The sequence below is a fragment of the Vanrija albida genome (genome assembly GCF_041260175.1).
Source record: "Vanrija albida strain AlHP1 chromosome Unknown contig_5, whole genome shotgun sequence".
Lineage (NCBI taxonomy): Eukaryota > Fungi > Basidiomycota > Tremellomycetes > Trichosporonales > Trichosporonaceae > Vanrija > Vanrija albida.
The window spans coordinates 1,295,832-1,312,158 of NW_027191424.1; the positions used below are offsets into that span (position 1 = coordinate 1,295,832).

General features: G+C 66.2%; 10 protein-coding genes across 10 annotated transcripts; 3 read left to right on the top strand and 7 right to left on the bottom strand.

Moving 5' to 3' along the window:
- Positions 1–130: 130 nt before the first annotated feature.
- Q8F55_006615 (mitochondrial 54S ribosomal protein bL34m) lies at positions 131–502 on the bottom strand (the record flags this gene model as incomplete). The annotated part of the gene is made up of 1 exon (XM_069355072.1): positions 131–502. The coding sequence occupies one exon, from the start codon at positions 500–502 to the stop codon at positions 131–133; it is 372 nt and encodes a 123-aa protein (XP_069207143.1).
- A 212-nt stretch (positions 503–714) lies between these two features.
- On the top strand, positions 715–2,469 carry RVB1 (RuvB ATP-dependent DNA helicase pontin; the record flags this gene model as incomplete). Its single annotated transcript, XM_069355073.1, has 3 exons — positions 715–993; positions 1,266–1,398; positions 1,433–2,469. 3 exons carry the CDS (start codon positions 715–717, stop codon positions 2,467–2,469), a joined length of 1,449 nt encoding a protein of 482 aa, XP_069207144.1.
- A 443-nt stretch (positions 2,470–2,912) lies between these two features.
- On the top strand, positions 2,913–3,383 carry Q8F55_006617 (uncharacterized protein; the record flags this gene model as incomplete). The annotated part of the gene is made up of 2 exons (XM_069355074.1): positions 2,913–2,990; positions 3,108–3,383. The coding sequence occupies 2 exons, from the start codon at positions 2,913–2,915 to the stop codon at positions 3,381–3,383; spliced, it is 354 nt and encodes a 117-aa protein (XP_069207145.1).
- A 445-nt stretch (positions 3,384–3,828) lies between these two features.
- Q8F55_006618 (uncharacterized protein) lies at positions 3,829–4,611 on the bottom strand (the record flags this gene model as incomplete). Its single annotated transcript, XM_069355075.1, has 3 exons — positions 3,829–4,001; positions 4,034–4,113; positions 4,148–4,611. 3 exons carry the CDS (start codon positions 4,609–4,611, stop codon positions 3,829–3,831), a joined length of 717 nt encoding a protein of 238 aa, XP_069207146.1.
- Positions 4,612–5,667: 1,056 nt separating this feature from the next.
- Q8F55_006619 (uncharacterized protein) lies at positions 5,668–5,862 on the bottom strand (the record flags this gene model as incomplete). The annotated part of the gene is made up of 1 exon (XM_069355076.1): positions 5,668–5,862. One exon carries the CDS (start codon positions 5,860–5,862, stop codon positions 5,668–5,670), a length of 195 nt encoding a protein of 64 aa, XP_069207147.1.
- Positions 5,863–6,796: 934 nt separating this feature from the next.
- On the top strand, positions 6,797–8,134 carry Q8F55_006620 (uncharacterized protein; the record flags this gene model as incomplete). Its single annotated transcript, XM_069355077.1, has 4 exons — positions 6,797–7,493; positions 7,546–7,743; positions 7,793–7,897; positions 7,944–8,134. The coding sequence occupies 4 exons, from the start codon at positions 6,797–6,799 to the stop codon at positions 8,132–8,134; spliced, it is 1,191 nt and encodes a 396-aa protein (XP_069207148.1).
- Positions 8,135–8,242: 108 nt separating this feature from the next.
- Positions 8,243–10,124, bottom strand: Q8F55_006621 (uncharacterized protein; the record flags this gene model as incomplete). The annotated part of the gene is made up of 3 exons (XM_069355078.1): positions 8,243–8,861; positions 8,927–9,983; positions 10,025–10,124. 3 exons carry the CDS (start codon positions 10,122–10,124, stop codon positions 8,243–8,245), a joined length of 1,776 nt encoding a protein of 591 aa, XP_069207149.1.
- An 812-nt stretch (positions 10,125–10,936) lies between these two features.
- On the bottom strand, positions 10,937–12,368 carry IAH1 (isoamyl acetate-hydrolyzing esterase; the record flags this gene model as incomplete). Its single annotated transcript, XM_069355079.1, has 6 exons — positions 10,937–11,009; positions 11,108–11,239; positions 11,618–12,002; positions 12,062–12,147; positions 12,182–12,300; positions 12,333–12,368. The coding sequence occupies 6 exons, from the start codon at positions 12,366–12,368 to the stop codon at positions 10,937–10,939; spliced, it is 831 nt and encodes a 276-aa protein (XP_069207150.1).
- Positions 12,369–12,685: 317 nt separating this feature from the next.
- On the bottom strand, positions 12,686–13,459 carry Q8F55_006623 (uncharacterized protein; the record flags this gene model as incomplete). Its single annotated transcript, XM_069355080.1, has 1 exon — positions 12,686–13,459. The coding sequence occupies one exon, from the start codon at positions 13,457–13,459 to the stop codon at positions 12,686–12,688; it is 774 nt and encodes a 257-aa protein (XP_069207151.1).
- An 867-nt stretch (positions 13,460–14,326) lies between these two features.
- POB3 (FACT complex subunit) lies at positions 14,327–16,278 on the bottom strand (the record flags this gene model as incomplete). Its single annotated transcript, XM_069355081.1, has 5 exons — positions 14,327–15,735; positions 15,782–15,969; positions 16,021–16,126; positions 16,181–16,210; positions 16,254–16,278. The coding sequence occupies 5 exons, from the start codon at positions 16,276–16,278 to the stop codon at positions 14,327–14,329; spliced, it is 1,758 nt and encodes a 585-aa protein (XP_069207152.1).
- Between the last annotated feature and the right edge of the window lie 49 nt (positions 16,279–16,327).

Below are 16,327 nucleotides of genomic sequence, written 5' to 3' on the forward strand. Positions count from 1 at the left end.
TACTTGTGGGGTATCGAGTGTGCTGGTGTGCCAGATGGCGTGTCTTGCTGTCCACGGATCGGTCTCGAGTCGGCCTCAAGTCGGCCTCGAGTCTGCCGGCCCGAGACGGAGCGCGGCGGGGCTATGCCGCTTAATGGCTGAGGTTCTTCTTGCCCTTGAGTCGTCTCCTCGCGAGGATCTTGCGGCCGAGGCGTGTCTTTGAGCGGGACAGGAAGCCGTGCTTGTTCTTGCGCTTGCGCTGCGAGGGCTGGTACTCGTTTCCGTAGGCCGTGCGGACCTGCTGAGCGGTGGGCGCGGGGCCGAGGCGGGCGATGAGCGGCGCGGGGACGGCGGCGGGCGAGATGCGCGAGAGGAGCGAGGCGGGGCGGGGCGCGGCAGCGAGGAAGGTGCTGCGGACGGGCGCGGCGCGGAGCGCGAGGCCGAGGCGCGGGACGAATGATGGTGCTGGCGCTGGCGCAGCGACGGAGGCGGCGCGCACGGCGGCGCGGAGGAGGCGGGGCATGGTGGCGACGGTGGAGATGGGTCCGACGTCGAAGTCGACTTGGAGGTCGTCAGCTCCGATCAATCCGACTTTTACCACCCAGCCGAGCGCCGTCCGCTGAAACGGGATTAATTACACAAAATGGAAATAATAATGCCCACCCATCACTGACCGCTCGATTTCATCCACCGTCATCGAGCAACAACTTGACAACACACACCCATCCACGCACCATGTCGACACCAGCACCGCCTGTCCCGCCCGCCAGCGGCTCTGGCACGATCATCACGCAGCCCCCGCCGCCGGCGGCGACGCGCGAGAGCCGCATCGCGACGCACTCGCACATCAAGGGCCTCGGCCTCGCCGACGACGGCACGGCGATGGAGAGCTCGCAGGGGTTTGTGGGGCAGCGCATGGCGCGCGAGGCGCTCGGCCTGCACCTCAGCTTGTTGCGGCAGGGACGGCATAGCGGACGGCCGGTGCTGCTCGTTGGGCCGCCGGGGACGGGTAAGGTGAGTTGGCGAGCGGCAGCGAGCGCGGAGCGCGAGCTGCGCGAGGTGGCTTGGACCTGGGGAGAGTCTGGAGGTGCGGGAGAGGGGCAGACGGAGGGGTGCTCACCTCGGAGGCTGCTGGCGGTAGCTTCCGTTCGCTGGCTGGATGACGCCGTGTTGTTGAGCAACGCGGCTTGATGCCTCCTTTCGGCCGTCATGAACGCGGCTCCCATCCCAAGTCCCCCAGAGTCCACAGCCCCACCACTCGCCCCATGCACCCACTCACACCCCAGACCGCCCTCGCCGTCGCCCTCAGCCAGGAGCTCGGCAGCAAGGTCCCATTCTGCGGCATGGTCGGGTCCGAGGTGTACTCTGGCGAGGTCAAGAAGACCGAGGTGCTTGGCAGCTGCTTCCGTCGAGCAATAGGTGAGCTTGAGCCTCACCACCTAGCTGACCCCAGGCCTTAGGATCAAGGAGACCAAGGAGGTGTACGAGGGCGAGGTCACCGAGCTCACGCCATCCGAGGCTGAGAACCCCCTGTCCGGCTACGGCAAGACCATCTCGCACGTCATTGTCGGCCTCAAGACGGTCAAGGGCACCAAGCAGCTTCGCCTCGACCCGTCGGTCTACGAGGCGATCCAGAAGGAGCGCGTTGTCGTCGGCGACGTCATCTACATCGAGGCCAACACGGGCGCCGTCAAGCGTGTCGGCCGCTCGGACGCGTACGCGAGCGAGTACGACCTCGAGGCCGAGGAGTACGTCCCCTTGCCCAAGGGTGACGTGCACAAGCGCAAGGAGCTTGTCCAGGACGTGACTCTGCACGACCTCGACATGGCCAACGCGCGCCCCCAGGGCGGCCAGGACATTATGAGCGTCATGGGCCAGCTCGTCAAGGGTGGCCGCACCGAGGTGACCGACAAGCTCCGTCGCGAGATCAACAAGGTTGTCGACCGCTACATTGAGCAGGGTGTCGCCGAGCTTGTCCCCGGTGTGCTGTTCATCGACGAGGTGCACATGCTCGACATGGAGTGCTTCACGTACCTGAACCGCGCGCTCGAGTCGCCCATGTCGCCGTACGTCGTGTTCGCGTCCAACAGAGGCATCACGACGATCCGCGGGACCGAGTACGACGGTGGCTACGGCGGCGAGGGCATCAAGTCGCCTCACGGCATCCCCGTCGACCTGCTCGACCGCTGCATGATTGTCAAGACGGAGCCGTACGCTCGCGCCGAGATCCGGACCATTCTCGAGACGCGCTGCCGCGTCGAGGGCATCCAGGTGTCGCCTGCTGCGCTCGATAAGCTGGCCGACGAGGGCGAGAAGAGCTCGCTGCGTTATGCGCTGCAGCTCCTCACGCCGTCGTCGATCGTCGCGCGCACCGCCGGACGGACAGAGGTGTCGCTCGACGACGTGTCGCAGCTCGAGGACCTGTTCCTCGACACGAAGCGGAGTACGCTCGTGCTCAAGGACCTGGACGCGAACACGAAGAGGTATTAGGGGGTGAGGTGGGGGAGAGCGTCGCGTGGTAGATGACTACATGCAGCAGTGTACAGCGGGGTTGGGGCGTGGGGAGGTGATACTGATGGGGGCGGTGTGACCATGTGGCTGCTGACGGGGCAGAGGCCAGGTTGTGGGACTGATGAGGACTGATGGAGCGCCGCGGTGCGCGAGGACAAGGGTGTGCGTCGCGCGTCGTGTGGCCATCACACAGTGTGCATTGTGGCCGCCGGGGCGAGTGGACAGGAGTGCACAAGAGTGCACAAGAGTCGGCGTCGTTGGGCGTGCGCAAGTGCAATCAAACGCGTGCCAGTGGGCAGCGGCGCGGATCGGCGCGAGCTGCGCCTTGTCGGCGGCGGCGCGTACTTAAACGTCGTTCAACCCGTCTTCTCTCTCTTCCTCACTTCCCCTCTCAACCCAGCATCTTGCACCTTGGCGACACCATGTGCCCGCACCCGCCCGCCGGGCCCATCACCTTTCCCTGCAGCGACGGCTGCGAGCACGACAACTGGCAGACCAAGGTAGGTTGCGTCGACTCCGTCCTCCTCTTCCCTTCTCACTCGCCTTCCCTCTTCCCCTCCGCCCCCCACCCCCCCCCCTGCCCGCCCGCTCGCGCGCTAACGCGCGCTCGTGCCCAGCCCGAGAACTGGCTCAAGCTCCCGGCCCACCTCTGCCCGGCGCACCACGCGCGCCAGTGCTACGTCCGCCTGCCCGACTTCCTGCCCGTCGCCGTGACGCGCAGCACGTGCGCGCAGCACCGCCGGATCGTCGCGGCGGTCCTGCACATCAACTGCATGCGCGTCGCGATCGACACGGTGCGCGCGCGCGGCGCCGAGGTCGACGACGCGTGGGTCGAGGCGATTGTCGCGGCTATGGTTGAGCATGACGCGCTGGTGCTTGCGCAGGGCGTTTAGCGAGGCGCGAGCGCAGCGAGCGCCGAGCGGCGTGTACTGGGCGACGGGCGACGTCGGTAGCATGAGTATGAATATCGTAGCAGTGGTGTTTGTCGTCTGTGTGGCAGTCGAGTGGCGAGCGCAGGGTGCCGCTGGGTCTCGCTCGTCACGATCAGCATTCCCCCTTAGCGGCCGGCAGCTGGCTGGGTTAGCTTGGCTGGGTTAGGCCCGTCGCCCAGCTGCGCCCAGCCCATGCCAGTCAGTCGACCCAGCGCCCCGTCGACCTAGCGCCAGTCCGCCCTCGCGGCCCACCCCCGGGGTCAGCGAGCTTCGCCCCCCCCCCCCTCCCCCCACCCGACACGACATGCGATCCATGTGACGAAGTGAGTGGTATTGGTACTGGTATTATGTTGCTGGACCTGGACTTGCTGGCGGGCTACAGCCCCTACGACGCGCGCGACTCGCACTAGAGCAGCACGGCGCCCGCGACACCCGCGGCGAGGACGAGCGCCGGCGCGACGCCCGCGCGGCCCGCGCCGCTGCCGCTGCCGCCGCCCTTGCCGCCGTCCTTGGCATTCGCCTCGGGGTCGGCCTTCTCGCCCGCCTTCTTGATCTCGAACGCGCCAGAGGTGCCGAGGACTAGCTTCAGCGCGGCCGTCAACCCAACTTACCCTGCGGGATGGCGGGCCTCGCCGTGCCCGGCACGAGGCGGAGCACGTACCCTGTGCCAGGCTCGACCTGGTCCGCCGAGCTGGGCGTCAGCTGGCCCTGTTGGGGCGACTCACAAGGTGATGCCGGCGCTCGCGGCGCTCAGCTTGACGGCCGCGCCGGCGGGGATGGCGTTGGCGGCCGAGTAGTTGCCCTTGAAGCGCCCGACCGAGGGGGACCAGAGCTCGAAGAAGGCCGTATCCGCCTGCGTGTCGGACACGTTCCAGCGCACCGTGAGGGCCTCGCCGAGGACGGCCCAGCTCCCGTTGTGCGGGAACGAGATGGTGGTCCCGTTCGAGAGGGAGGCCGGCGGGCGGAACGCAGTCCACACCGTCTGGGAGGTGAGGCTGTCTGGGCCGGACGCGGGAGTGGCCGTGCTCGTCGCGTTGGCGGGCGCGGCGCTCGGCCTCGCGGCGGACGACGAGGGCGCGACGCTCGAGCCGTCGTTGCCCTCGCCGCCGTCGCCTTCGCCTTCGCCGCCGTTGTCCTGCGCGAGGGCGAGCGGCGCGAGGAAGAGGAGCAGGAGCTTGGTCGCGAGCATTGTGGTGGGTGAGTGAGCGATGCAGAGTTGGTCGACTGTCCTTGTCCTTGGCTTGGCCACAAACACCAAGCCAGCCTGTGCATGCCTCCGCGCGCACCGGCCTGCGAGTCGGACGAGCACGACAGGGCGGATCGGACCAAGACTTTAGGAACGTGTGGCCGTGTGGATCAACATGCCACCCACCCCCGCCAGGCGGGAGAGGCGGGGTGTGGCCCGACGCGACGGCGTGCCTTGGCTTCTAGGTATTCTCCTTCTCCTGTCCGCCGTTTCGTCTCGTAACGCTGGTGTGCGGCGATTCCGAGTGCCGCCTCCTGGCTCGAGCGGCGCGGCGCAACGCACGGCGCAGCATGCATTCTAGGCGAGCCACGGCGCACAAGCATGGCGTATGCGCATCTGCCCGCGCTGCCCGCCTCGCCGCCCCGCCTGGCGCCACCCACCCCACCCCGCACCCCCCGCCCCATTGACCCTCGCCACCCTGCGTCCGCCGCCGTCTGAAACGCTCCCTTTGCCCTGCCTGCACCGTCCTGCACTGACTGGTCGTGACGAGGCCTCGCTCGACTCGGCCGATGCGTATCCCGATGGATACCGTCTGCGGGCCTATCTGTCGCGTGCAAGTCATGTTCTGCGACGTCGCCGTCCACCACGCCGCCGCGGGGCCTCGCCTTCCCCGCACCGGCTGTCCCCACTCCACCACACGCGCTCGCCGCACACGACCGCGCGACCGTGTCATGCCGCGTGCCGCCTGCCTGCACAGGCGCACATGCCATGCTGGGCGGCACAGCGGTGATGCGTCGCCAGCATCGGGCGGTCATCTCCCAGCCGCCGCAGCCGTGGCCGTCCCCGCCTGGCCACTCGACGTCTCGCCCCGCCCACCTCGCCAGCCGCCAGCCCTCGCCCCCTACTCATGATACCGGTACATACAAACATGGAACAACACGGCCTCGAGGCCGCACGGACGGGGCCTCGGTGTCTTCGGCTACACGGGCGTCAGTGGCGGCCCTCCCAGCTCATTCCATACCTTGCAATCATCGGTTTATCCACAGGGCTGCCGCCGGCTCATCGGGACAGCCAGCGGCGCAGCGTCGTGGCCGCAGCGGCCGTCGTCGCCTGGGGCGGGGCAGCGGCGACAGCGCCAGCGCCGGCAACAGCGGGGCGGGTGGCACCGCGCTTCGCGCCCAGGCGGGGGCGGCGCCCGCTGGCCTCGTGGTGCGGGAAGCGGTTGAGGACGGCCGAGAAGCCCGTGGCGAGCATGGTGGGGTGGTGCTGGTGGTGGATTGCGGGCGAGGAGGATGTGGACGACGATGGATATGACTTGTAGCTGCTGTCGAGTCGAGCTGGGCCGGCAGTGGCAGGCCGGGTCTGGCCCGCGGCAAATGACGCCGCCGGGCCGAGCACGCAAGGAAGGCGGCCCTGGATGGATGATCACTTGACCCACGGGGCGCTCGGACAGCGAGGAGAGTGCAGACTGTTCTGTGCATGCTGCTTCTGTCGCTGCTTCGTGTTGCCTTGTCAATGCGTCGATGGCCACGCCGACGACGACGACCATGGGCATGTGCTCTTGCATCGCGTCGCGTCGGCTGGAGCTTGCACAGGTGGCATGCTCCGTGAGGGGGTCTGGGGCAGGGGTGGCGATCAGCCAGGCGGCGAGTCGGCCGACTCGATCGTTGTCACATGCGAGTCCATTAGGAGCAAGGTGCCACCATGTCTAATGCATTCTGCTTGCTTTGGCTCGCTCGTAATGACTATCTGTCGCGATCTGTCATCGATTAGGGTAGACTTGTAATGGTGAAGCCTCGCCGCGCGTGGCTGGCAGGTACAGATCGATGCTCTCTCGCTCTCTCCCCGGCCAAGGGTTTGAAGCCAGATGCCGTCATTCCAGAGGCAACGAGCCTTCTACGACCCAGCCAGCTACCCGGCTTGGCTTTCCACCTGCCAGCCTGCTCATGCACACAGGCACACCTCCCTGTTGACAGCCTATGCAGGCGGCAACGGCACGCGGCACGCGGCAACGGCAACGACTCTCACCCCGAACGGCCATCAACGCACTAGCATCACGACCGAGCTCTGCTCAGCGACGGCGACGGCAACCCCAGCGACCGACCCCGGCATGTACCCACACTTTCGCACCGTCCCAACTTGACAACTGCACTCTACTCAACCCACCACACCACACCCACTCAACACCATGCGCGCGGCACTGCTCGTGTTGTCACTGTCGCTCGCCCTGCGCCCCGTGCTCGCCGAGGACGGCGCGCAGCAGCCCGTCCCCGTCGTCGAGGAGAAGCAGCCGGCGCACGCCGGCATCTTTCTCGACGACGACACGCCACCGCCCTTCGAGGTCACGGGCGGGCAGGAGGAGCACCCCGACCAACGCCCGCCCGACGCCGAGTCGTCGGCGGCCGCAGGCGACGAGGAGGAGGAGGACGTCGAGCGCCCAGACGACATCAAGCCTGGCCAAGTCCACCCCAAGGTGCAGGGGCCCAAGAAGCCAAAGTATACCCCGCCCAACATTGACGGGCTGGACGCCGACCTCGAGACGATTGCCGAGCTGCGCGAGCTCGACCGGCTCACCGAGCCCGAGGACATCGAGTACGACGACGGCGACGACGACGACGAGATTGACGACGGGCCCGGCGGAGGGCAGCGCAAGGGCGGCCGCCGCATCCCCTGGTCCGACGTGTGGCGGCACGACGAGGGCTCGTTCCTCGACCTGGCGACGTACAACCCGCGCGTCAAGAACAAGTGGCGCACGCTCGAGAAGCTCAAGCCCAAGGACCTCGAGTACGAGGACATTCCCGGCCTCATCTGGCAGTTCAAGGCGCCGCCGACGACCCTGTCCAAGAACCACGTGCGGGTGCTGTCGCCTACGCGCAAGCAGTGGTGTAAGTGGGCCCGAAGGGGCAGCGTGCGTGCAGACAGAGGCTAACGCCCCAGGGGTCGCCGGCACGGACAACCGCCTGTGGATCGAGCCGACCGAGAACTCTGCGCTTCCCGCCCGCTTCCCGGCCACGCCGCTGCTCGTCGACGTTGGCCGGCGCGAGGAGCTGTCGGGCCCGGGCATCTGGGGAATCCGCTCCATGATCCCCCGGCTCGAGCTCGGCAGCCCGTACGGCCAGCCCAAGGTGCCTGGGTGTGAGTGGCGTGGCGGCGGCCGCCAGCGACCATGTACTAACCCCCGCAGTGTGGTTCGGCGCCCAAGTCATCACAAACTACACGGTCTCGGTGCCCGACGTGCCGCCGGGCAAGGCGTATGTCATCAAGCTGGTCAACATCAGGAATGCCAAGGGTGAGTGGGGGCGGGACGGCGTCGGACGAGCGCTCACGCCGCGCAGAGGTGTACTGGACGTCGCAGCCGTTCGAGGTGCGCGCGCACGGGTCCAAGCTGAGCAACGTGAGCGAGATGACGCTGGGAGATGGGTCGGGGCGCTGGAAGCGGTCTGCCGGCGTGGCGGGCGTGGCGTCCACTGGTGTCGTCGCGTTCATTGTCGCCGGCTCGCTCGTCGGTGTGCTCACGGCGCTCTGAGCTTTCCCGTTGTACTGTATCTAGCCCGCGCCGCGCTGCACCGCGCCGCTCGCCCGCACCGACATGTATCTTGCATTGACAGTACTAAGTCTTACAAACGCCTGCGGCCTACGGCTGCCCCGGCGCGCGGCAGCTAAACGACGTGGTGTGGCTCGCCGCAAACGCCTGGATCGCGCCCTCGATGCCGGCGTACAGCCCGAGCCCGGCCAGCGCGAGCGCGCCGAGGAAGAGCAGCAGGAGGAAGCCCTTCGCCCACCAGTATGGCGCGAAGCCTCTCTTCCAGCGGCTCCACTCCCTCCAGCTATCCACGCGCCCGGCCCACTCCTCCATGCCGGGCTCCCAAGGCGCGTCGTCGCGCATCGCGTCGTGCTGCACCCAAAAGCCGACGAGGAGGAGCGGCGGGAACGTGTACGTGAACTGCAGGATGCAGGCCGCGCCGACAATCGTGACGAGGCTGTTGAGGTTGGGGATGGCGCTGCCCACGACCCACGCGATGCACCAGTAGATGACGACGGTGATGCTCCAGAGGATGGCGCCGCGCCGCGTCGTGAGCGCCGGGGCGGAGAGGTACTCGCGCAGCACGTTCTGGTAGAAGACTTTGACGCCGATGTTGGCGTAGAGGACGGCGGCGACGCCGGTCGAGACCAGCCCGATGATGTTGCACGCGAGCTGGAGCTTGGTGTTGTCAAAGTTGAGGGACGGGAGCATGGCCGTGTACTGGCCTTGGCTGGGGGGTGTCAGCGATCACAGTCCTGTTGCTCGCGCTGCGCGCTTGCGCGCGCTCGCACTTACTAGGAATAGCAGAACAGCCCAAAGAACATGTACATGACGTAGCAGAAGAGCTGGCTGAAGAATGCGGCCTTCCAGAAATCCCGCGGCCGGCGCATCTCGGCCATGAACTCTGTGAAGATCATGGCGCCGCCGTAGCTGAAGACCGCGAGCTGTACGCCGCCGACCTGCTCGAACCAGCCGACAGTGTAGCTCGGCACCCACCCGGAGCGCATGATCGGCTGGCTCAGGTCCTTGTGGTTGCTCTGACTCGGGACGGGCGCGTAGATTGCGATGCCGGCCATCGTAATCGCCATCACCACGAGGTTGAGCCATATGTTCAGGTTTGTGAACCACGCAAAGTTGCGCAGGCTCTTGATCTGCCCGGCGACCATGCCGGCCAGCGCCCAGAACACGTTGAGCACGATGTAGCAGAACTTGTAGTTGATGATCGTGGCCAGCGTCTGCCCGTTGCCGATGATGAGGATGGCCACGTTCATGATGAGCTGGAGGCTCTGCAGCACGTTGAACACGTGCCGCGCGGCCGGGCCAAACGTCCGCTCGCCCAGGTCGGCGTAGCACGTCACGGGGTAGACCTCGGAATCGAGGCCGAGGTACATCCTCCACAGGATCTGGCCCGAGCCAAACGCGAGCAGGAAGAAGAAGGTGTAGACGAGCACGCCGGGCCCGTAGCCGAGCTCGGCGAACGCCATCGGCGCCGACGAGAAGCCGAGGATGTCAGTCGTGATGAGGTAGAAGACGATCTGCCAGCTCGCGACCCGGAGGAGGCGGTACGCCGTTTCCTTTTGCCCGGCGATCTCGGCGTCGAAGGCCTCCGGCGCGCCGACCTGCACCGTGCCCGCGGCCTGGCCCTTCTTCTCGGAGGGGAACCCGGCCTCGACGTACTGCGGCTGCGCGGCCGGCGTGTGCGGGTGCACAATCTTGCTGCGCTGCCCCGTGAGCGTCTTGAACAGCACGGTCCACGGCGCGTCGGGGATCGGGCGCGGGTCGTGCTCCTCGCGCGCGCGCTCAATCGCCGCGTAGTGCAGGTAGACCTCGAGCGGGTGGGAGTTGCGCGTCTCTGCGAGATGCGTCAGCGGGGCGGGGTATATGCCCACTCACTGTCGTGCACGTCGACTTCGGGGGAATGGTGCAGGTGGACTTCGGGCTCCGGCACGTCGTGCAGCATCACCTCGGCGGGTGGGACGAGGTTGGACGCCATGGTGTGGGGTGGGGGCGTGGGTTCGGTGGGTGGTGCCGGTGGCAGCGAGCACACAGTGCGTCTTTTATTGAGCGCTGAGGACAGAGCACGCACCGTCCTCATCTTGACTCGCTCCTCGCTCGACTCAGCTCACCCACTCTCGTCACCCGCCGACAGCACATGCCACCACGGGCAGCTAGCCGCTGCAGATAGCTCGCCGTAGCGAACCACCACCCCAGCCGCACCACTCCGCCACACCCGCCACGGCCGTAGCGCTCCGCTTCGCTCCAGCTGCTCGCGCGACCCTGAGTAAGTGCGTCAGTCTCACCGCGCCATATGCAACCATCGCCAGTCTTGTATCTGTGCTAGTGCGCGGAGCGCTGCGCAGGGGCGACGTCGGCGGGCGGCGTAGGCCGGGCCGTAAGTGCCCTTTGCTGGATATCGCGGACGCGGACGCGGGGCGGTGGACCGAGCCGCCGCTGGGTGCGAGCCAGCCGGGGTTGATCAGCTGGGTGAGGGGTTGCAGCTGAGTATGACTGTTAGGAGCAGTGTCTGTGGTTTGAGTTGGCTGCTCGTGAAGCTAGCGGCCTTGCCTCCTCTAGCTCTCGGGGAAGCCCATTCCTGATGCAAACCGCACACCCCCTCCCTATCGTCGCTAGATCCGTCGCTCGGCGTGCCGAGGCAATGTAAATACCGAGGTCCTGCCTGGTTGGGGGCACATGGTCGCGTGAGTGGGCGACGTTGTCTATTCCGGGCGGGGTGTGTTCCACTTTCCACTCCAGAAAAAAAAAATGACGTCGTGGGCACGGCCTCCTCCGAGAGCAAGAGTCGCGCTACTGGCGGATGGGAGGCAGACGCATTCCAGTGACCACAGTGGAGGGGTTGTCTGCGTCGACGTTCTCAAAGCTGGGGCGTGAGTGGAGCTCTGCCGGACGCTCGGCCGCAACCACCGTTGAGTGCAGCAGCGAGCCGTCGACAGCCGCCACGGCCCCCAGGCCACTCACTTTGGCATGCGCAGCGGAAGGTCCTCGACGTCCTCCCAGTCGAGCCCGCGGCCCCGCAGGTGCCCGCGCACCAGCGCCGTGTACTCGTCCCAGAATACCCCGTAGCCGCGACTTGTGAGGTGCAGGCCGTCGCTGGGGAGTTAGTGTGCTGAGCGAAGGTGGAGAGTGGTTCGAGGCACGTGTGGGGCCGAGATGATAGCGCGGACAACAATAGACGCAGCGGAATGAATAGAACAGCGGGGCGGCTGGAGACGAGCAGGCAGATTCCAGCTCCGCTCGTCTGCCGAGGCAATTGGTGCCAAAGCCGCCGGCAGCAGGCGAGTCGCAGCGCCCACGACCTTCCCGTGGGGCGTGCAGCGGCCCCATGGAGGCGGAACGAGGATAGCTGCTCTGCACCTCCGTCCCGCTCGACCGAGTCCCGAGCCGTAGGCGCCGGTCAGAGCTCAGCCCCGAGCGCAAACGTGGAGCCACTGCGCTCGCCGAACCCGCGCCAGTCATGACCACACTCACCTCAAGAACGCCCTCAGCTCGTCGCCCTCGCCGCCCGCCGCGCGAATCACCGCGCTCCACATGTCCACGACCCCGACCCTCCAGTTGCCCTCGTCGCTCTCCAGGGCGGCGTACTCGGCCCCGAGGGCGCGCACAGCCGCGGCATACTGCGCCGAGACGGCGGGGTCGCGCTCGCGCGCGAACGGGCCACCGCCCATCGCCGGCGGGTAGATCGGCGGCGGGGTCACGAGAACGATGTTGAGCCCCTTGCCGTGGGCTGCGGCGTAGGGCGAGGTGGGCGACGTCAGCGCGTCGAGGAAGAAGCGCAGGTTGGCCGTGTACTCTGCGAGCGGGACGTGCTGCCGGACCTTTTGCTCGGCGTCGGGGAGGACCGAGTCGTTTGCGCCTGGGGGGCAGAACAGGGAGGAGAGTCAGCTGCCGTCGCTCCTCGCTAGGCTGACCCACCGAACCAGATCGTCACGAGCCGCACGGCCGGCACGCGCGCCGCGTCTTCCTTCTTCGCAAAGATGGTGTCGAAGAGCAGCCGCGTCCTGCGCTCAGCGCCGCCCCCAGCCGCAAACCCACCAGCGCGTGTTGTACCCCCCATATCCGCGGTTCAGGATGTCGAGCTTGCGGCGGTACGCTGCCGAGAAGCGGGCCTGCATGCTGCCGTCCTCGTGCTGCTGGTTGGTGATCGAGTCGCCCTGGTATCAGCGGGGCAGAGGCGCACACGCACGAAGAGCACGGCGACGTCCTGGAACGGTGCGGCCATGGTGTGGGAGAGCCGGCGTGGGGCTCTTGCGGCGAGGGCGAGTGCCGGTTCGTCGAGTCTGACGAGAGAGATGGAGGAGGGAAATGAACAGTCGCGCTAGTGGTTCGGCCCGAAATACGGCAGCCAGCGGCAGCGGCACCCTGGTGGCGGGCGCGTCGTCACTGGACGCGTCGCCGCCTGCATCCATCCATCCATCCTCGCAAAAGTCCAACCAATGCATATGACATATGCAGCCGCCTAGCCCGAGGCAGCAGAAGACGAAAGAGGAACAAGCCAGTGTCCGTATATGAAAGCTCTAACACGACTCGCACCTACGCCTACTCCCAGTGCCACTCGATGGGGATCTTGCCCGTCTTACCGTGCAGCCTGACGAACAGGCCCTCAACGAGGTCGAGGCTGCCGTGTCCGCAGCTGCCGCAGCGGTCCCGGACGGTGCCGGTGATCACGTTGCCCGTCTCCTTGTCGGTGACGACGACGCGCTTGCCGCACACCTCGTCCTTGTTGAACTGGGCGGCGTTGAGCGCGATGTGGTCGTCGTTGTCGCTCAGCAGATCTCCGCAGGCGCCAATGCCGCTCGAGATGCCCTCGTTCTGGTGGGGCGAGCGCGAGTTGTAGTATGTCGCGTCGCCCGTGAACTTTTCGCCGCCGCCGTTGTTGTTGTTGTTGTTGTTGTTGTTGTTGTTGTTCTCCTCGGGAGGCGGCGCGGCAAGGTTGCCGTCCTGCGGCTGGTCGTGGTGCTCGTCGACCTGCTGCTGTTGCTGGTCCTGCTGCTGGTCGTGCTGCTGCGGCTGCTCCTCGTGGTGCTGCTCGTCCTGCTGCTGGTCGTGGTGCTGCTCGTCCTGCTGCGGCTGGTCGTGGTGCTCCTCTGGGGCGGCCGACGACTCGGCGACGGCCGACGAGGAGTCGACGGGGGTCGCCGCGTCGTGGGCGTACTCCTGCGCGGCCTGGGTGGGCTCGTAGGCGGCCGCGGTCGTAGACGACACCGGGCGGGGGCGGCACACCTTGCCGTCCTTGCCGCGGCGGAGGTTGGGCTTGCGCGCGTCGACGGCGGCGGCGGCGAGTGCGAGGATGGCGAGGTTCTTGACGAGCATTGTGGGGCGGGGGGGAGGGGATCGATGGAGCGGTTGCGAGGGACGCACCCCCTCTTAATAATGCGGCGCTGTCGCAGCACCGCGCACCGCAACCAGTCAGCATGCAGCGCACGCACGCACGATTAGGAACACGCAAACAAGGGCTCGTAAAAGCATGCACGAAACGCGGGCCCAACCTTGTGGCAAAGCAGGCGCGTCGGCAGAGCCAAACACGCACGCCGTGCCTCGCAAACTCCTGCCACCTGCCACACGCCGATCACCCGGCGGCGGCGCGGCCAGGGCGCGTCACAGTACAAGGGGACGCGGCGGCGTCGGCATCGCGTCCGACGCAACGCGCAGGCCGGGGTGAGGTACGCTGGTGACTTGACTGCGGCCGGCGGGCTCGCATGCATAGGTTCCAGGTTTCGCGTCGGAGCCGTGTCGCCGCACCGCAGACGGCAACAGCCGCGGCATGCCTCCCCCCAGGCCCCCGCCCACCCACGTACGTCGCGTCTCCTGGTGCGAGCCCAATCACCTCACTGTGACACACCCGACCCTCTGTACCACTCCTCTGGCCCCTTCACACTCGCTCGCCAAGACCATGACACTCCAAACTCGACTCGCGCCGCGCCCGCTGCCCACCTCGCCCTCCACCTCCCCCCCTCCCTCCCTCCCCTCCACGCACTCCACACAAACAACACCCCCTCCCACCCCCGTTCCTCGAGGTACTCCGTCGGTAGCCACCCAAACACCCGCACCCGCAGTCGCAGACGCGCCGCGTCTTGCACCGCCGCAGCCAGCCTGATCCACCAAAGTGGTAGCAGCCCCCCACCTCGCTGATGATGAAAAACATAATGCTACAACGTGCCTCGGCACATACCACACCCTCTAGTCGACGTCCATCTTGGCCTTCTTCTTCTTTGGCGCCTCGTCATCAGACCCGCTCTGCGCCTTCTTGTTCTTCGCGCGCTTGGCAGCCTGCTTCTTGCGCAGCTCCTCCATCATCGGGTCAGACGCGTCCGACGCCATTCCAGAATCCTCGTCGTCAGAGTCAGACTCGCTCGGCGAGCCGCCGTCAGACGACTCGTCCATAAAGTCCTCGTCCTCAGACTCGTCCTCGTCGTCGGCGCCCTTGCGCGGCTGCACCTTCTCGACCTTCTTGCCCTTCTTCTTCTTGCGGCCCTCATCCTCGGACGGGATGCTGGCATCGTCGTCGTCGTCCGATAGGTCGTCGAGGTCCATGTCGCCCGCCAGGTCCATCGTGTCCTCCATCTCGTTCTTCAAGCGCACATTCTTGCTGGCCAGGAACTGCGAGATGGGTCCAACCTCCTCCTTGCTGATGGCACTGAACACGTGGTCCGCGCTGTCCGTCTTGGAAACGACGCGCATGTCAAACGTACGCGCAGAGGCGACACCGCTGCCCACACGCGAGAACGAGATGCTCTCCGTCTTGCTAAAGTCGATCAGAATAGGCTGCTTGGCGATGAAGATGAGGCCCTTCTCCAGGAAGTAGAGCTCGCCCTGAACAGCCTTGACGTTGGCCTTGAGGCCGTTGACGCCCTGGGCGTTGCGGAAGCTGCCGGGTGGCGTCACCTTCTTGCCGGTCAACGACTTGAGGACACGTGAGATGACCTGGAACGTCGGCGCCTCGTACTTCTTCTGCAGGTCGGGGTACTTGGCAATCTCCTCGTCGTCGAGGTTGAGCTCGGCGTCCACTTCCTCGTCCTTGGGCCACTGGGCGACAAGGAAAGGGTAGCGAGTCGCACCCTGGCGGATAGGCGGGTCGAGGCCGAGCACGAGCTGGATGTGCAGGTCATCCAACTTTGGCAGAAGGAAGATGCGGTGGATCGAGTTGAACGGCACACGGTAGTCGGTCGACTTGCCTAACAGACGCAGCGATTCGTGGAAGAACTCGAGCGAGAAGCGGCCACGAGGAGTGAGAACGAGCACGTCCTCGAAAACAACAATGCTGTCGCCCACGGCAGCGCCAATGTCGGCCTTCTGCTTGATGAGGTTGTGCATTGCCTCGGCGGCCGAGATTTCGTTGCCCTCGTCATCCACGTCCGTCTCCTCGCCGCCGCTGCCGGCGTCGCTTCCCTTGGGCTTCTTGCTCTTGCCCGGGACATAGAAACGGACCTCGACTAGCTCATCGGGCTCGCGAGCACCGACACCAGGGATGGGCTGGGGGTTGAACTCGATGGCGACCTCGTTCTTGCCAGCAATGTTCGAGTTGGCCACCTGGGCGAGCGGCAGCTCGAACGCCTCCTTGTGCTGCACCTCGAACACGATCTCATTGTCTGAGGTGTCAGTGGATGTCTCTGCGAACACGAGGCATCTACCCACTCTGGACCTCGGCCTTGCCCCAGTTCCAGCCCTTGAGGCTGATGTCGCGGTGGTCGAGCTTGATGCCAAAGTACTCGTCAAGGGTGCGCTTGACCTTGTCAAACTCGTCGCGCTTGAAGCCGTCAAAGGTGACGCGCGGCTTGTCGGGGGTTCTCAAGAAGATGCGGAGCTGAAAGTTGCGTGCGACGCTGTGTGGGTTAGTCGAGCGCCTTGTCCCACACACGCAGCTCGCAACGTACCGCAACCAGGTAGCGCCACGGACATCAGACCCGTTGAACGTCGTAGGCGTATTGTTCTCGTCCTTGTACGACTTCCATCCGAAACCAGCTGGATTGAATCGGAGCTCTTGTCTGTGTCAGATGCGGGTGGCGAGGGAAGGCGCAATGTGTGTCTACTCACTTCCAAGCTCTGCCGACTCGCCAATGTAGACTGGGGTGTGAGCTTTGCGCAAACCGCCAAGAGGCCAGCTCACTGTTGTCAAATGTCACGTGCGACATCTTTTCACCCGCTCCACTGAGTCGACTAGACGGTCAAAGAGAGAGGGAG